The sequence below is a fragment of the Podarcis tiliguerta genome (genome assembly GCF_965153285.1).
Source record: "Podarcis tiliguerta genome assembly, chromosome: 10".
NCBI lineage: Eukaryota > Metazoa > Chordata > Lepidosauria > Squamata > Lacertidae > Podarcis > Podarcis tiliguerta.
The window spans coordinates 5,847,860-5,865,136 of NC_139543.1; the positions used below are offsets into that span (position 1 = coordinate 5,847,860).

The following is a 17,277-nucleotide window of genomic DNA, read 5'->3' on the forward strand; positions in this document are numbered from 1 at the left end:
ATGGCCGGACCCTGTAATAACATTGAGGGAAAAATTGCATGATGTGTAAATACCCTAAAAAATAAACCAATTCCTTATCAGCTTTCCCCCCATATATAAATTTTTGCAACGCACACCCTGCGGAAGCCGCGCCTGACGTTATTTACAAAACATGCACTTGCGTATCGAATTTGCTTTTGAATCACGAATCCCCAGAGGCGGAGGATGCTGTTCATTGGGCAGCGCGGAAACGCGCCTAAAGAAATAAATAAAGAAAAGCAAAGCAAAAGCACGCCGCCCCGAGTATTCACAGGGCGCGCTCCCGAAACACAAGCGCGCTCTCGGTCTCCCTCTCTCCAACGCACGCGAAGCCGGCTCTGCCCTTCTCCGCGTTCCACCTCGCGCAGGCGCGCTGCACTCCCGCCAGGACTTATTTCACCCCGGCGAGCCCGAAAAGAAGTTGCGAGCAGCAGCAGCGGCCTCCCATATCCAACCCCGCCCTCGCCGTGTCAAATAAGTCTCAGCTAGGTAGCTGGAGGAGGGGGAGGCCTGCGCCTGCCCCTGCGCAGAAGGGACCCGAGGCGCCCTGCGCGCGCACCGCAGCCCAAGCTTCCCTCACAGATATATATATAGACCAGACTACACGGGCCACATGACGAGGTCTGGCGGGCCGGATTCGGCCCGCGGGCCTTGTGTTTGACACCCGTGATATAAACAATATTAAAATTTCCCACTTCTAGACATTTCCTTCAAATATGCATCAGACTGGGTCCAACAGGGCTGACTCCCAGGTAAGGCTGCAAACCTGTGAAAACATATGATAAAAATCTGATTTTTTTATAGTATTATCAAGAGTAGCTAAATAATTATAGGATGCAGCTTCAATCTGTCTGTGGCTGCCCTGTATGGTGATTCATTCAACTACAGGCAGCAGCCTTCTCAGTGATAAACCTTCCATACCAACATCCCACTCATGCTAACCACTGGATCTTTGTCAGTAGGAAGAAGTATAAAAGTTTTTGTTTTCAAGGTGAGGTTTGCTCAAGCAACAATGTCTTCCTGAGCATTGGCATTTTCCTACATCTTTGGTTAGTCACTGGTCTTGACTTCTCCTTTGTCCCTTAGTTTCCAGTTCATGGCTCACTCCAGACTCCTGCCCATAGCACAGCACTGACAATATCCAAATATATTGCTACATCTTAATTATAAGGATATTTTATGAGCTTTCTTCACTGAAAGGTACTGTATATTCTTTGTGCAGTATGTTACTGAGGTCAGCAAATCATATATAAACCAAGATTTTAAAAACTTTCCAAATGTTTACTGCTGTTGATGGTTTTCAACATTCCCTTCCAATTTTCTGCAACAGTAAAATACTAAAATATACCCTAGTACCTTCAAGACTAGAAGTCTGACTCTCCATCTCAAATACATATTTCTCATATGTATTTCTCTCTCTCTCTCTCTCTCTCTCTCACACACACACACACACACAGACATATATGCACATATACATATATATATATATATATATATATATATATACACACACACACACCAAACAATACAACCCTATGAGCCAAATTATATATGGTATACTTTCTTAGCTTGAGTTCAAAGAGGAAGTGGTTTTTTATTAGTTATTTTTATGTTTTCTGCTACATTTCAATGCCCTACAGACAACTCCCAATTTATGCAGGGGTTGTGTTCTAAGGCACTGTGTGTTTAAGTGAAATCTCGTATAACACCATTGAAAAAGCGTGGAAACACCCCATTCTGTTCCCATTCCCCCCCCCCCTTTTGTGATATTTTTGGGTCACTTCCAAGTTCAGTGTGATGCACATGTGCACACACAAATTGGATGCACCTAAAATGGTGGCTGCCTGTACTAAAAAAAATCCATTATGCCTTCAAAAATGTATGGAAGTTTGCATCACTAGTCTTGTAAAGGTAAATAACTGCATGCATGTACACACTGCATATGTTTTGGCATTCTCTGCTATTCCAGTTCTCTAATTCTGGGCACTCTCATATGGTGAGTACAGGTATTCTGCAAACTCTGGAACAGCATTCATTTTAAAATTGTGCTGTTTGCTCCCATTAACTAGAACAAAGCCACACACTAACACAATATTGCTATATCACTGATAGCTTCAGCAGTCTCTCTCAAAATGCATGGCTTCTAGAAGTGTGTATGACCACTGTTTTAATATCAAATGCAATGTGGTTCCTATTCACTTAATTGAAGACGTAAAGCTAAAGGTCAAATTGTTCATTATGACAAGATATTGAATGTATGTTCCATCCTTCCATATAAGCAGTTTCAAAGAGAGAGTTTGTTTGGGACCATTGCATCCATAATTTGCAGCTGGACAGAAGGTTGCACCACTTCCATCTCAAGTGCTCAGTTGCAAAACACTTTCCTTCCCTACTCATTTGCCTTCCTCTCGCAACTGCTACTAGCTGCTCCAGGGGGAGACTGTCCCAATGCAAAACACCTCAGATATTGTCACAACCTCCTACTGTCTCAGGCAGTCTGCTGCAAGGCATTGGTGCCTCCAACGGAAAAGGCAGAAGCCGGACAGTCAAACAGTGAGGAAGAGCATGACAACCTTCCAAATTTGATCTGTTCCTATTTTAGAGAAATATATTAAGACAAAGCTTACAGCACAGTGAACACACTTTTGAGATCTCTTTATGTATCATGCACCCCTGGCTTTATCTCAATTAACTTGCAAAGTCAAGGAGTCATTCAGGAGGAAATGTTGGCAAGAGATTATCAGATAAAGGGAGGAACTGAAAGGTCACAGATAAAATAGTGACAGCCTAAGTAAGAGGGAGAAGATATTTTAAAAATTGCCATAGACAATTAGAAGATTACTAAATGGCATTAGAAATGTTTTACAAACCTCAAACGTTTTACCCTGCTCAGTTCTTTCCAAACCACACAAAGTCATCAAACTTTCATAGTGAAAAGAAACACCTAACTGTAAAATCTCCAGAAGAAGTGAAAGAATTCATTCATTCCATTTATATGCTGCTTTTCTGCCAAAGGCACCCAAGGTGGTTTACAATTTTAAAGGACTAAAACAAATGACGTAACATTTAAAGTTGGCCGGGGTGGGGGACGGATGTCCTTAACAACTACAGTTTAAAACATGCTGATGATATTATTTCTCAAGTAAATGTAACTGAAGTAGTGAGAAAACATTAGTTTGTTCCAGGGTCCAAGAGTATCCTCTTATCTTACGAGCATTATGCACCAGGTAACCTGGAAAAACTTGTACCCTGCAACCACTTGAGCTCTACTCATGTTCAGTTTTCATATTATTTATTAATACTTATTACAAAGATGGAAAGAATGTTCATGTTTTTAAGTGAAAACAATTTTGTCCTTTCTTCTGGAAATGTCTGATCATTCGTTTTAAATAATTATGAAAATGATCAGGAAGCAATTAAAAAAAAGTGATTGTAGCATCTTGGCAGGTATACAGAAAACAAAGAAAGACCTATCTCCTTTAAAAAAAAAACAATTATGCTTTACAAGAGGCATGTAGGATAAATAATAAAGTTATTTGATTATGATCATTTATTAAGTCTATTTAATTGCAAAACTAATGGTTTTTAAAATAACTATAGCAACCAGTTGCCCTACATGATTGTTTAGCAAGTCCATCAGTTTCAAAATAGAAAACTTACCTGTATCAATTCACTATACCTAGCAATAGAAAGTCTATTGACTCACTTATATACCCAATTTCTTCCTCCAAATTTGAACCTAGATTTGGGCCACATGGATAAGTAGCACAAAGGAGCAAAACCAGCCGTTGCAATCCAAGTTTTGAACCCAAATACCAGTTTCTTAGTTGTCCACCAAAATCTCAAAGATTGTCTCTTGTCCAACAACTTATGGCAAATGACAATTCCTTTCACACAAGCAGCAGGCCTCCTTTCTAATTTGCTTCAGCTTTTCCTTCCTACAGGTATCAGCATTGATCATTCCAATTGTAAATGCCCCTTTTTTGTTCCACATTTATCAGAACGGGAGCTCATCTTTGCTTTTCCAACTGCCAATCACCACAGGCTGCAATATGTCTGCTTCAGCAAAGTTAGAGCAAAGCAAAGCAGGCCTGTACAGGTAAACAATAGGCTCTTACTTTTTATTCCCAGCATTTTATCTTTATGTATGAAGCAGTATTTTTATTTGACAGAACATTCCAGCATACAATTCTGCATCTGAATCCCAAAGTGGCACTGTCTTTTGAGTCTCATGAGCTATTCCTGAATGTCTGAATTAGCTGAGAGAAAGAAGAGCCAACTGCTGACAAGAGAGAAAATCTTGTGAAAGCAGGACAATGGGGAGAGGTGAGAAGGAAAAGAAGGGCATTCTGGAAGCAACTAAAAACAAAAACACTTGTGCTTAATCTAACAGGATGTGTTGATGTGTGTGTAAGATATTGGGGGAGGGGTCACTTGTCATAAATAAAAACTAGAAAATGTGCTCCTCTGCAGTTTCTGAATATAATTTTGGTTCCCAGTTTGCAACTCATTGTCTACCCTATAAACTTAATACATACATACATACATACATACATACATACGGTAAAGGGACCCCTGACCATTAGGTCCAGTCGTGACTGACTCTGGGGTTGCGGTGCTCATCTCGCTTTATTGGCCGAGGGAGCCGGCGTACAGCTTCCGGGTCATGTGGCTAGCATGACTAAGCCGCTTCTGGCAAACCAGAGCAGCGCATGGAAACGCCGTTTACCTTCCCGCCGGAGCGGTACCTCTTTATCTACTTGCACTTTGATGTGCTTTTGAACTGCTAGGTGGGCAGGAGCAGGAACCGAGCAACGGGAGCTCACCCCGTCGTGGGGATTCGAACCACCGACCTTATGATTGTCAAGTCCTAGGATCAGTGGTTTAACCCACAGCGCCACCCGCGTCCTACAGACATACATGCATAGACTTAATAAATAATTTTTAAATACCACAATGGATTAAGCATTTAGAAACATGAAGAACTGTGCGCTGCATATGGAATATAGAGCAAAAGAGATGTTCTGTTGCTTATGCATATCACAGCAAGCCAAGATTTGAAGTTAAAAAGACTCTCTGGCATTAACTCAATACGGATTATGCAGCACTTTGTACCATTTCCAATTCTAGATGTCAGTTTCAGAGATTGAGAAATAAGAAGCATCTTACAGATGAATTCATGTCACCAGCAAAGTTGTCTTTAAAAAAAAAGTCTTCTTCTCCAATTACGTTATCGGTTGGGGCATCATTTAGTTGATGCCGCATCCATCCTTTGCCACAGATTTGGCACCCTCTCCTCCCTTGAAAGCATGACCTACTTTATAAACTGTCCCCAAATTTCCAACATCTTCACTAAAAGAATTAGTAGGTTCCTTATGTAAACTATCATTTATGTTAATTTGAAATGTTTCATTGTGTGTTACTAATGGAACTGTGCCCTCTTAAAAGCCAGGTTATGTATCATATGCATCAATGTGGACTAGTTGTAAGAATAAACTCATAAAATAGCAAAGCCAGAACCATTCCCCCGCACACTCACACACATTAAGATATTTTTAGAACAAATAAGACTGAGAACTGGTATTTTGAGTAACATTTTTTTTTGGAAACAAAGCACAGAGTGACAGAGAAAATGAAATATTTGTTCAGTGTTTGTAAACTATTTTTCAAGAACTACGTCCATTTTTCCTGTATTTATGAAATTTAACATAATACGAAAACAAAAGAAAAGAAAAACCACATATACAGGATTTAAAAGCTTAACAGGCATAATCTGTAAAAAATGGATAAATTATAACACTATACAGTTGTAAATCATTAAGAAATGTATTATTCAATAAACAAAGATAATCTTTCTATGAACCTCTTGATATAAGATCTAAAATAACTTTTTGGAAAATATGTTTAACAAAGTTAACTATTTCCCAAATCATCTTAAACCACCCAGATTTGTGTTATGCATGTTTTCGTACAATTAGCAACAACTATTTCTAAAAGTGTAAGCTACCGATAACCGAATGATTAATTGTAAATATACCTGTTCTACTTACTCTTTTAGAAAACCTAGTAAGACTTTTCCAGAATCCAAAGTTAAACCAAATTAAGGGGGTACTGTCTATTAGACAAAATCCCTTTTCATGGGTCTTTAAAAAAGCTGTGTTAAAAAATTATCATGAGAAGACTGTCCAACATATTTGAATAAATAGTACTAGGTGTATTTGAAGTTAAATACCACCTACACTAAGTTTTCATTTAAGTCTGCGCTGATCAAATTTGTTACTTCATAACAGAAAATTCATATCCATTCTTTATCTTGCATATTGCAATTTAGAACTTAATCTATACTGACTTTTCTCATTACTGTATTTAACTTACTCATAAGTAAGTCCCATTGTGTTCAAAACATTTACTACCAGTTAAGTGCAAAGAGGATTAGTTTCATTTTGCACAAGTTCAGTACTGTCATTTCTGGCAAATATCATTTTGATCTACATCAGTTCAAAACACAATATTCAAGACATTCCAAGTGAAATCTGAAAATAATAACATGTAAATATATATTTACTGTTCTGGTAAGAATAAGCAGTAACATTTTTGGTATGGATTTATGTATCTTGTTGTAGCACAGCTTTCAGAATCTGATTGGCTTTTTCACTAAAACCTGAAGGTCCGTACAGGATGTTTCTGAGTCTCAGTCCAAAAATTTGTCATCAGCACTAAAACCAAATTCACTTGAAAAGTTTAAGCATTGCAGATACTGAAAAGGAATCTGCTGGTGTAAGAGCAGAAAGACAAGATAATAAAGTAAAAATAAATTCTGGCTCTGTGAGCCATTTCAAATGTCTAAGCAACTGCTTCAAAAGTTTTGCACTTTTTTATTAAAAAGTACTGTCACATTGATTTTATTTTCTACTATAATATAAATGTTGTATTAAATTTGGTTCTCTTCTTTTCTATAACTTTGTGATCCTGTTTTGTATTTATTTGTTTGAATGTTTATTAGAAATCGCCCATGTTATTTAGCTGAATAGTAAAAATAAAATATTAACTTACAACTAAAACAAGTAATGATTAAATCATTTAAACAAAGGGCTAGGACAATGAGTTTTGAGTCATATCTTGAAAACAGAAAGCTCTATCCTAGCCATTTCACCATGAACGCATTAACATAATTAGATCGTTCTAAATTCATGATCTCAGTGACAGGTACAGACTTGACTTTTAAACGAGTTCTGTAAATGTCAAAACTATCCCATCAGTGACCACACAACATTTTTAAATGAACATAGGCTCATGCTAAAATTAAGTATATAAATAAGGCCCTACAAGAAATGATTTTCTTGTTCCCTGGGCAACAACAGGGCAATTCCTCAAGCTTTGGAAACCTTTTGTTTTTATAGCTCACATTCATATGTTCACCCAACTTCAGGACATTAGTTCAGTGTGGGTTGAGAAGTGGACATTAAACTAATGTGCTGAGACACTGAGCAACCCAACCCCTTTCCCCTCCTTTTCAAAGAAGTAAAAATGCAGGAACCAGGATCCTGCCTCTCAAACATGGAAAGCATTTCTTTACATGTTTTTGTTGTTGTTGTTTAGTCGTTTAGTCGTGTCCGACTCTTCGTGACCCCATGGACCAGAGCACGCCAGGCACTCCTGTCTTCCACTGCCTCCCACAGTTTGGTCAGGCTCATGTTTGTAGCTTCTGTACATGGTAGCTCCCCAGTAACCAAAAGAATTAAGTCCAACAAATATATTCAGAGGATTTACAGTTTAAGCAGTACAGAATATATAATTGTTCAGATACACCCTGGCTTAGATTGACAGCCATGACACCTTAAACTGCAGTCTATGAGACACAATATGAAAACAACAATTCTCTGAAATTAACGTGTAACCTTGTCTATTAATTCTGACAACATCTACCTCTTTTTTTATATCCACGTGTCAAGGAGAGGGGGAAACGTTACAGCTATTCAGATTAAGATTAGCTGTACTCTGCATTTCCCAATTGTGTAGAGTTTAGTTATGTTTCTTTGCTTCTGTACTGGAAAAGCTCTATAACAGCTAACCCTTTTATTGAAAAGGATTCTGAAGTGTTATAAAATCAATTCATCAATGCCTAGTAATTTAAAGTTTAGCTTTTGAAGCAATATTTTCACACCTCCTTTGGAAGCATTGGTGTTGACCCTGATCAGACACAAGCAGATGGAGATTTCTATACGAGAAGGCACTTTAGCAGTTAGGAGTTTTCCAAGAAGTCAAACAAGAGGCTAACTGGTGGAGCCACAGAGAATATCCCTCTTCCTTCCTTTCCATAACACCAGAAGTCCTTCATCTGCTGTACAAGCAAGGAAAAGTTAGGCTACAAGTGCTGCTCCAGCAATAGAACCCCTGCACTATTCTAGAGCTTGGGTTTCTGATGTGGTACTCTCAGGCACAAATGGGTACTTACTAGAGGCCAGGTTCATTTTCCATATTCCAGGAACACTCCCTAGTACAAAGCACTTTTATAATACCATTTAAACATGCATTAGTGCTCCAACACTGGGAAATCAAGTGATGAAATCCCTGTGAAAGGAAAAGGAGGCCTGAATAAATTACTCTTGACACACTAATCACCTGGACTGTGCTTCATATTCAGAGATGCATAAGATAATCCAGGTTGTTTGGTCAGCTGTCACTACCATAAGAAACAAGCATCTTTCAGAAAGTTTGCTACTACTCTGAAAAGCCAAATATATCTACAATGTATTACATTTTATTCCACATTTCCTCTAAAAAGGAGGTTAGACTAGATGACTCTCACGATACCATTCATTCTACAATTGTATGAGTCTATGAAACACCTTAGTGTGGAGTACATAGTTTCCTTTCCCTTCTCTCCATTCACACAAACACTTTTTACTTTCTTGTAACTTTATAAGATAGGTTAGGCTGAGAGATAACAACTGGCCCAAGGTCACCTAGTAAACTACATGGCTGAACCTGCTTCTAGCCAATCCAAGTTCAACACTATCTGACACACCATACTAACAACAAACTATGGGTTATAAAAGCTCTAAGTGGAACACAACATTAATTAGAAATATTAGGAAAGCATTCTTCATATTGGTGTGATTAGAAGACCAGTCATGTATTATTATTTTTTACTGAATGTCTAGGGTTATTTTTTTCCATCTGTTGTACACCAAAAGCATGACAGGTGGAATAGAGTAAAGAAAATCAATTATTTTCCAGTTTACAGAAATTTTGCTATGTTTACCTGGATATAATACATATTCACACTACAAACTTGAATAACCTGTGATGTGCCTCAAAATTGGTCTTGTACAATCATTAAAAGAAAAATGCGATACCTATAGATTTAAAGATAGAAGCATTCTGGGTAAGTTAAAAGAAGTGAAAGGTTTACTGCTGTGCATTGAAAGCAAATGTAAAGTTAAGCAGTGTTTGAAAAGGACAAGAATCTATGCACATGGTTTTACAACTGAAGTTACATGTGAAAGGGCAGCCATATGGCTTTTATACACGTTTGCCCAGTTCACACATGAAGTTGCAGAAGGGTGGTGGTGGTGCCTTTTTGTTTTTTACATGAAAAAAGCATCCAGGTGAGAAAAACTGAAGTCTTTCCTGGTTTACTTTACTGTGCTTCACTGGTTTACTGAATTTTGTCCCCAACTTGGCTTCCCACCCAGGATCAGAGATGGGCTTCAAAAAATTGCTCCAGATATCAGAGCATAACAAGATAAGCTGAAAAGTGGATAGTTTCACTCCACTCACCCTTGAGCTTCTTTTTATATAAACAAACTCCACAACCACACCTTATACATGAAGAGGGCAGACACATGGCAGCCTCATCACATTTAGTCAGGTCCTCAAGTATTTCTCCCCCACTCTATGTAGCCTTTATCTGTGAAAGATATCCTGCCACTGAACAACAACTAAGACCAATGTAGTGTCGTTCCTTACAAAAAGATCAATAGGAACATCTCATTTGACAAAAAAATTGGATGAATATTTAAGGACACAAGTGAACCTCAGCATTCCACAATGATTATTTTTCAATGAACTGATGAATCTAAGGCTGCAATCAAATGTATATCTGACAGTAAACCCTAGACTCAGTGAGACTTATTTCTGAGTAAATATTTTTTACTCAACACTGTAAATCTCCTTTTAGTGTAATCCAGAAATTTCATAGATCAATTCTGTCCTCTTGAATCAACAGGGGTGAGCTGCAAAATGCAACTTTGCAATGTTAACCACCACAAACTATTAATCTCTAAAATGTATCCATATCGACTTAGCACTGTTCTGGAACATAGTCCCCGCAGCACTACAGTTAAGGCTTGCTAAGACAGAGGTGGGGAAACTTCTCTTCCAAGCAACATGCACTGTAGCAGAGGTGAAAGTGGGCAAAGCAACAAATGTAATTTTTGCCTTTCTATAGTATGCTAGTTTCTACACACACTCCTCTTTATTCTCCACCCAGGCAAGCAAGGCGAATTATCAGAGCTCAATGGCATGTTTCAGCCACGAAAAAACTCTTGGGAGTAAAAAGCAGGGTTAGTAAAGGATGTGGTCTGGGGAGAGTTCTGAGGGCCAGACAGAGAGTCCTGCAGGCCAAACATTCCCCATCCCTGTTCCAACATGTTAAATTCTGTTGCCTGCACTTCTGAAAAAAGGAGTCCATTTCTATACACCAGCTAAGATGGATACTACTAAACTCCTGTTGGCAACAAATGTATCAGTCTGTCCATTTGCTATTCTATTAAGCAATAATTGTGTGTGGTTGTGGAGTGCATTTAGTATTCTTGCCAGCTGCATGCATGGAAGAGAATATGCATGTTTGTTCTTAAGCTATATTATGGTGGTCCCCCTTGACATCACTCTTGTTATTGGCTTGCAGATTTCCAGAAGTGCAAGTCAAGGAGCTAATCCCGCCAACTAACACTGATCCTACCACACCCCATTTCTTTCCACTTGAAATTTATGCAAGCATATGCAGGTTCAGTTGTATAGATTTAGCCAAGCTGCCTAAGTTCCCTATACTGAAGGAAAGAACCAGACTTCTCAGCTGCATCAGTACCAAGTGCTGCAACTGGGCAAGGTCAGTTAGACAGTTAAATTGTTTGGGAACAAGTGTGGTTTACTTCCCCATAAATAAGCACAAAACTGGGCTAGCTGCATCCTATCCAGCTCAAAGACATATTGATATTAGATAGGATATCAAGCAGCTTTTATATGATCATCCCATTGGGATTTTAAAAGCAGGCGAAGTTGCGCTCAAGTTTACAGCACTTTTACAGTTTCCATAATCATTAGGTGACTGCATTATGGCTGAAACTGTATATGCTGCAAAATACAAGTCAGCCATTTCTAGTTTTAAAATGAAAAACAACATTTTGAACTCAGCACATCATTTTGAACATCCGAAACACTTACACTGCTGTAATATGCTTGGCGTTCCTACCACAGGGCATGAGCTATCAATATTAACCCACTTAATAAATGCAGCCTTTCAATGAGACATGAATGTATATACTCATAATCAAAATTTAATCTGAACCATAAAACGGCATTTCATTGTTAAGATGCCCATCTGACTCTTTGCCGCCAGCTACAAGGCACCCTTATTTCCCTAATAGGTCTGAAAACCTAAGGCCTCTGGCAGCTTCCACCCACGGCAGTGGCCGTTTCCACACCCCCTTTTTGACAGGAGCCGCCAGACAGCGCTGCCGTGGCCGCTTTCCCTGCAAAAGGTACCCGCCACCAGCAGCACGACAGACCCCGCCAGCCTCAAATCACCCCCGGGTGTAGCCCCGATAAGACAGGACGAAGGGCGCCCACCCCCCGCCGGAGACACGCGGCGAAGCAGCGAGCCAACGTGTTCGTTCCATGTGCCGCCGAGTCAGCCATTCCGGTGCCGGACTCGCTGAAGAGAGCAACCATTTCCTCCTCCTTCTCCCTCCTGCTTTCCTGGGAGCCCCGAGGAGTCGGCGCGGCGGGTAGGCCGTTTCCCGGCCGCCGCCGCCGCTCCTCCCCGCCCCGCTCTCGGCGTTTCCCCGCACCGCCGGGCCTGCTGCCGGCTGCCTCCCCCGGGTCACACTCCGCTCACCTTCCTGGCGGTGGCTGTGGCGGTGGCGGTGCTGCTGCTGTTGCCGCAGCAGCGCTTTCACGTCGCCGTTCTCCTCCCGGCCAGCCGCGCTCGGGCCGCCGCCGCCTCCTGCTGCCGCCGCCACCATCGACGACCCAGGCAGGGCCCCGAGTTTCCTCTTCTCCTTGTCCCGCTTCTCCTTGGGCCTCTTGGTCTTGCTGCCGCCGGCGCTGGTGCTGTTGCTGCCGCCTCCGTCGGCGCCCGAGGCCAGGCAGCGGTGGGAGGGCGGAGGCGGCGGCGGCGGCAGCAGCAACTTGTGGGGCAGCTGAGGCGGGAAAACGAAAGACCCGCCGCTGCTCGCCGCGCTCCCGCCGCCGCCACCGCCTCCCGAAGAGAACGCCGTGAAACTCCACACGGCGGGGCTTCCGTGTCCGACCGGGGTTGGCGCCCCTGGTATGTGCGGCGGCGGCGGCGGAGGCTGTTGCTGCTGCCTATTACTGCCGCCGCCGCCGCCCTCGCCGTTAACGCGCTTAGGCCCCTTGAGCGTCCGCTCTTCTGCTCCCTTCATGCGCTTGGCAGCTGACGGGAAGCCGCGCGGAGAGGCCCTGCTCTCTGCCGCCAAGTTCGAGGAGAAGGGCTCCGGCTGCGGCGGCGCTACCACCGCGCCTCGTCCGGGACTCGGTGGCGCCGCCATTTTGAGATGCTGCTTGTATTTACCTCACGGCGCTCGTCGCTCGAGAGAGCCCGGGCGGTAGAGGGAGGAGGGGAGAGAGAGGGGGCGGGCTCACGGCTCGCGAGCGCCACTCTCCCCTCCCAATGGAAGCGGCGCCAGGATTGGACGGACAAAGAAAGCCGCCAATCGCCGAGCGGGGTTTGAACTCGGGCCGCTGCGGCCCGCCTGGTCGCTTTCCCACAGCAGCGGCTGCCGCCGCGAGTGGCGCAGTTAGAAAGGGGAGGCCGGGCGAGTCGGAGCTTGCCGCGGATTCCGCGCGTTACTTGAGGTGGTTTAGGGGCAGCGAGAGGCGGCGGCGAACCTGGAGAGGCGACCGGCCACCTGGGAAAGGGCGCTTAGCGGCGGAGGCGGCACCTGCGTCTTCCATCTCTGCGGCGGGTTAGATTTCCCTTCCTCCGTGGAGGCTGAGCGGCTGCGTTGCTCGGGTGGCGGAGCGCAGCTCTTCCCACGTTGCCCTTCAGAAACGGGTAACGTGCAGGCGAGACGACTTTCGGTCGCCCAAAACAGTCGTTTGCGCTTAGTCGGGCCGCGCTCTCGTCTCCTGAACGGCGGAGTGTGTGGCGCTGAGGGCGGCAGCCATCTTAGAAGAGGCATCTCTCCCTCCCCTCTTTTCTTCCCTCTCCCTCACACAAGAGAATTACCCCTCCTAAGATGGTGCCCGTGTGGAAAAACCATCACGGTGTCGTCGTCGTCCGAGAACAGTACGTTTTTCTTACCAGAGATATACAGAGGCGTGTGTACATTATTATTTTTGAGAGCTCTATAGCAGTAGGTTGCAGTTAAGGCCTGCTAAACTCAGGGCGGGGGACTTGTTTCTGAGGAGGTGGCCTGACTTAAAGCCTAGGCATAATGCTTTCGGGTGGTTAAAGCGTTTCATGCGCGCTGCCTGGCTGCGATCCTTGCAACAGCCCAGCGAGGCAGGAGTGGGGGACCCGCGGTCTTCCGCATTTTGTTGGGATTTCAACGCCCACGTACCCCAGCCAGGGGCAGGTAAGCAGGGATGGGAGTTGTAGTCCAATAACACAAGGACTCTGTGAGGAAGGCATGGCAGGGAGGTGGGAGCGGGACTGATGCTGAAGAGGAAGCGGGTAGCCAGCCTAAGGGGGCAGGTGAGATGGGCAGAGGTTTCCCCTGCAGGGCTACCAGCAAGGACACTTGCCTGGAGACAAACCCTGTTGAACACCGTGGGCTTTGCTTTTGAGTAAACATGCGGAAGGTTGTGTTGTAAATTTTGTGCAGCAGCTATAGATTGAAGATAGTTAAAAGTGGATTGGTTGCCTCCCTCTGTTCTTGCAATAACTCTGGTTAAATAGTTGATGAGGTGATAAATTCTTGCCCCGTGCCCACCTCAAGCGGAAATCATTTTTCCTCCTTATAATGCTGGTGTACAGTTACAGTATGCATAATTATGTATTTATGTGTGAACGCTTTTAAAATTCAAAAAAACCCCTGAAGCTCTTCCTACACAAATGCTATTTTAAAAATTAAGAATCAGATCAAATATAGTATACTTGGAGGACCATTATTAAATAATGCTTAAATGTAACTTATTACCATACCGCAAAATAATCTAGCTTTCTTGCTCTGGATAGTGGCTAATGCAAATAAAGTTTCTATGTACGAGGGTCGCTCATTAAAGATTTCCCTTGACCAGTAGGAGGATGAAATTGCATGTGCATCTCCATAGGTAATGTGTTAATTTGTAGCTCTGAACTCATAACAGTTTCTGTGCTACAAATGGTAATGTGGAGTAATGTTTGATAATGGAACAAGTCAAATGCAGAGCGATTATCAGGTTCCTGTACTTGAAAGGGCGCACATCACAGGAGACGTTTGATGAGATGAAAGGATCTTATGGGGAGGATGCCCCATTGTATGACATAGTCAAGCACTGGCATTGTCAGTTCAAGTGTGGCCGGACTTCAGTGGAAACAGCTCCCATTCCTGGGCAACCACAGTCCGCCATTGATGAAGACACCATCCAGCAAGTGGAGGCTGCTGTTTTGGAGGATCCCTGCATAACTGTTTGCCTACTAGCTGCAGATGTCAAGATCAGCGTGGGACCAGTGCGGAGTAATGATGATAGATTTCCTGGAAAGGGTATAACAATTACTGGGACATACTACACTTCACTGCTGTAGAAATTGCGGAAGGCCATCAAAATCGAGAGGCCATGAAGTTATTTTTGGAAGGGCAAGCTTTTCCCAGACGATAACAAGTCGTGGCTTCTGAGGCAAACTGCTGACTTCTATAGACAAGGTCTCCAGAGCTGCATAAAGCAACGAGAGAAGTTTGTGACTCATGCTGATAGCAATCTAGAGAAGGACTAATAATTGCCCAGTTTTGTTTGTCTCAGTCTGTGGGAAGTACGTCAGGGGAAATCTTTAATGAGTGCTTCTCGGATGTATTCATGATCTATCTTTCCATCATTTCCACCATATATGTATGAATCTCCTTTTGTTTTGTTACACAACCAGCACTTTCCATTCACCTTCTCTCTTACCATTCTATTCCCCAAAGACTCCAATAAATGAATCCAAATTGGATGGCCATTTGTCTTGGAGGCTTTAGTTGAGATTCTTGTATAGCAGGGGGTTAGATTAGATGACCCTGTGGATCTCTTCCAATTCTGCAATTCTTTGATTCCATGAAATACTCATTTGCACCTTGTGCTTCTGCATAGGCCTAATATTGGTATTCCTCAAAGCACTACACATTTCAAAATTTCTGCTTCATAATACTTTTTTAAATGGGGATTCTCAGTCCTCCTTACAGGCTACAATTGCTGTTATTTATTTGCACTTTTTTCTATCTAGATGAACTTAGATATAATTTCTTGCCATTCTTGTCTAGTGTAAAACTAGATATATTATATAAGCTAGGCTCCCCCCTCCCCCCAAAAAATTCATTCAAAAAAGCCCCACTCCAATCTATCTTACGCTATTACCACATTCAGGGCTAAACATGTCATTATTTTGTTTTTATACCGTATGTATAGCATCCTCCTCACGTTCATCAACATGATCATCTTCAAGAACTTCAAAGCAACTTGCATATAAAAATAAGAATCACCAAAAACGGAAAAGTCAGTCCTTAAAATACAATTAAACATTAATAGGATTATAACTGTATACATATATAACACCTGTTTAAAACATTACAATAAAAACAGCATGGCCCCAGCCCTTTAATGAAAAGGAGTCAATTCTGAAAAGCCTATAGAAGCAAGAAAGTCTTCACCTGCTGGCAGAAGGTCAGCAAGGAGGAAGCCAGTGTAGCTTCTCTAGGAAGCAGACCAGATCCAGGTGCTTTTGGAAGAAATTGATTTTCTGGATCCATTTCAATTGGGGTTTAGGCCCGGTTTTGGCACAGAATCTGCTGTGGTCACCCTGTATGATGACCTCTGTCAAGAGAGAGAGGCAAGGGAAACACATCCCTGTTAATTCTTCTCGACCTCTCAGCAGCTTTCAGTACCATCAACCATGGTATCCTTCTGGAGCGACTCTCCAAACTAGGATTGGGTGACACCGCTTTGCAGTGGTTTCAGTCCTAACTGGATGGTCGTTCCCAGACGGTGTTGCTTAGGGAATACTTTTCAGCCCCACGGAACCTTCAATGTGGGGTTCCACAGGGCTCAATTCTATCCCCTACATCGTTTAACATCTACATGAAACTGCTGGGTGGGGTTATCCAGAGGTTTGGAGTATGTTGTCAGCAGTATGCTGATGGCACTCAGCTCTATTTCTCCTTTACATCTGCAGGTGAGGCAGTGGAAGTGCAGGAGCAGTGTATTGCCTCAGTAGTGGACTGGATGAGAGCCAACAAACTGAAGCTCAATCCAGATAACACTGAGGCAGGAGATCGCCTGCTCTTGCTGGGGTAACACTTCCTCTGAAGGAACAAGTTCATAGCTTGGGAGTACTCCTGGATCCTTTGGTGTCACTCAAGGCTCTGGTGGTCCATCTAAGCTCCTATTTTTGTAAAGGGACCTCTGGCAGTTAAATCCAGTCGCGAACCACTCTGGGGTTGCGGCGCTCATCTCGCTTTACAGGCTGAGGGAGCCGACGTTTGTCCACAGATAGTTTTTCTGGGTCATGGGGCCAGCATGACTAAGCCACTTCTGGCAAAACCAGAGCAGTACACGGAAACACTGTTTACCTTCCTGCCGGAGTGGTACCTATTTATCTACTTCCACTTTTGGCGTGCTTTTGAACTGCTAGGTTGGCAGGAGCTGGGACCAAGCAATGGGAGCTCACCCTGTCGCGGGGACTCAAACCGCCAGCCTTTTGATCAGCAAGCCTCAGTGGTTTAGACCTATATCTTGATAGGGATAGCCTAATTACTGTTGTCTATGTTCTAGTAACCTCAGGGTTAGATTACTGCAAAGCATTATATGTAGGGCTGCCTCTGAAGACGGTTTGGAAAC

General features: G+C 43.0%; 1 protein-coding gene across 1 annotated transcript in view; it reads right to left on the reverse strand.

Moving 5' to 3' along the window:
• RSBN1L (round spermatid basic protein 1 like) overlaps positions 1 to 12,812 on the reverse strand; it is a gene marked incomplete at its 5' end in the record, with an annotated part of 39,638 nt that extends 26,826 nt beyond the window's left edge. Inside the window, one exon of the mRNA XM_083399572.1 lies at positions 12,140 to 12,812. Coding sequence (XP_083255698.1) covers positions 12,140 to 12,812 — 673 coding nt within the window. The remainder of the gene's footprint in view (positions 1 to 12,139) is intronic.
• Between the last annotated feature and the right edge of the window lie 4,465 nt (positions 12,813 to 17,277).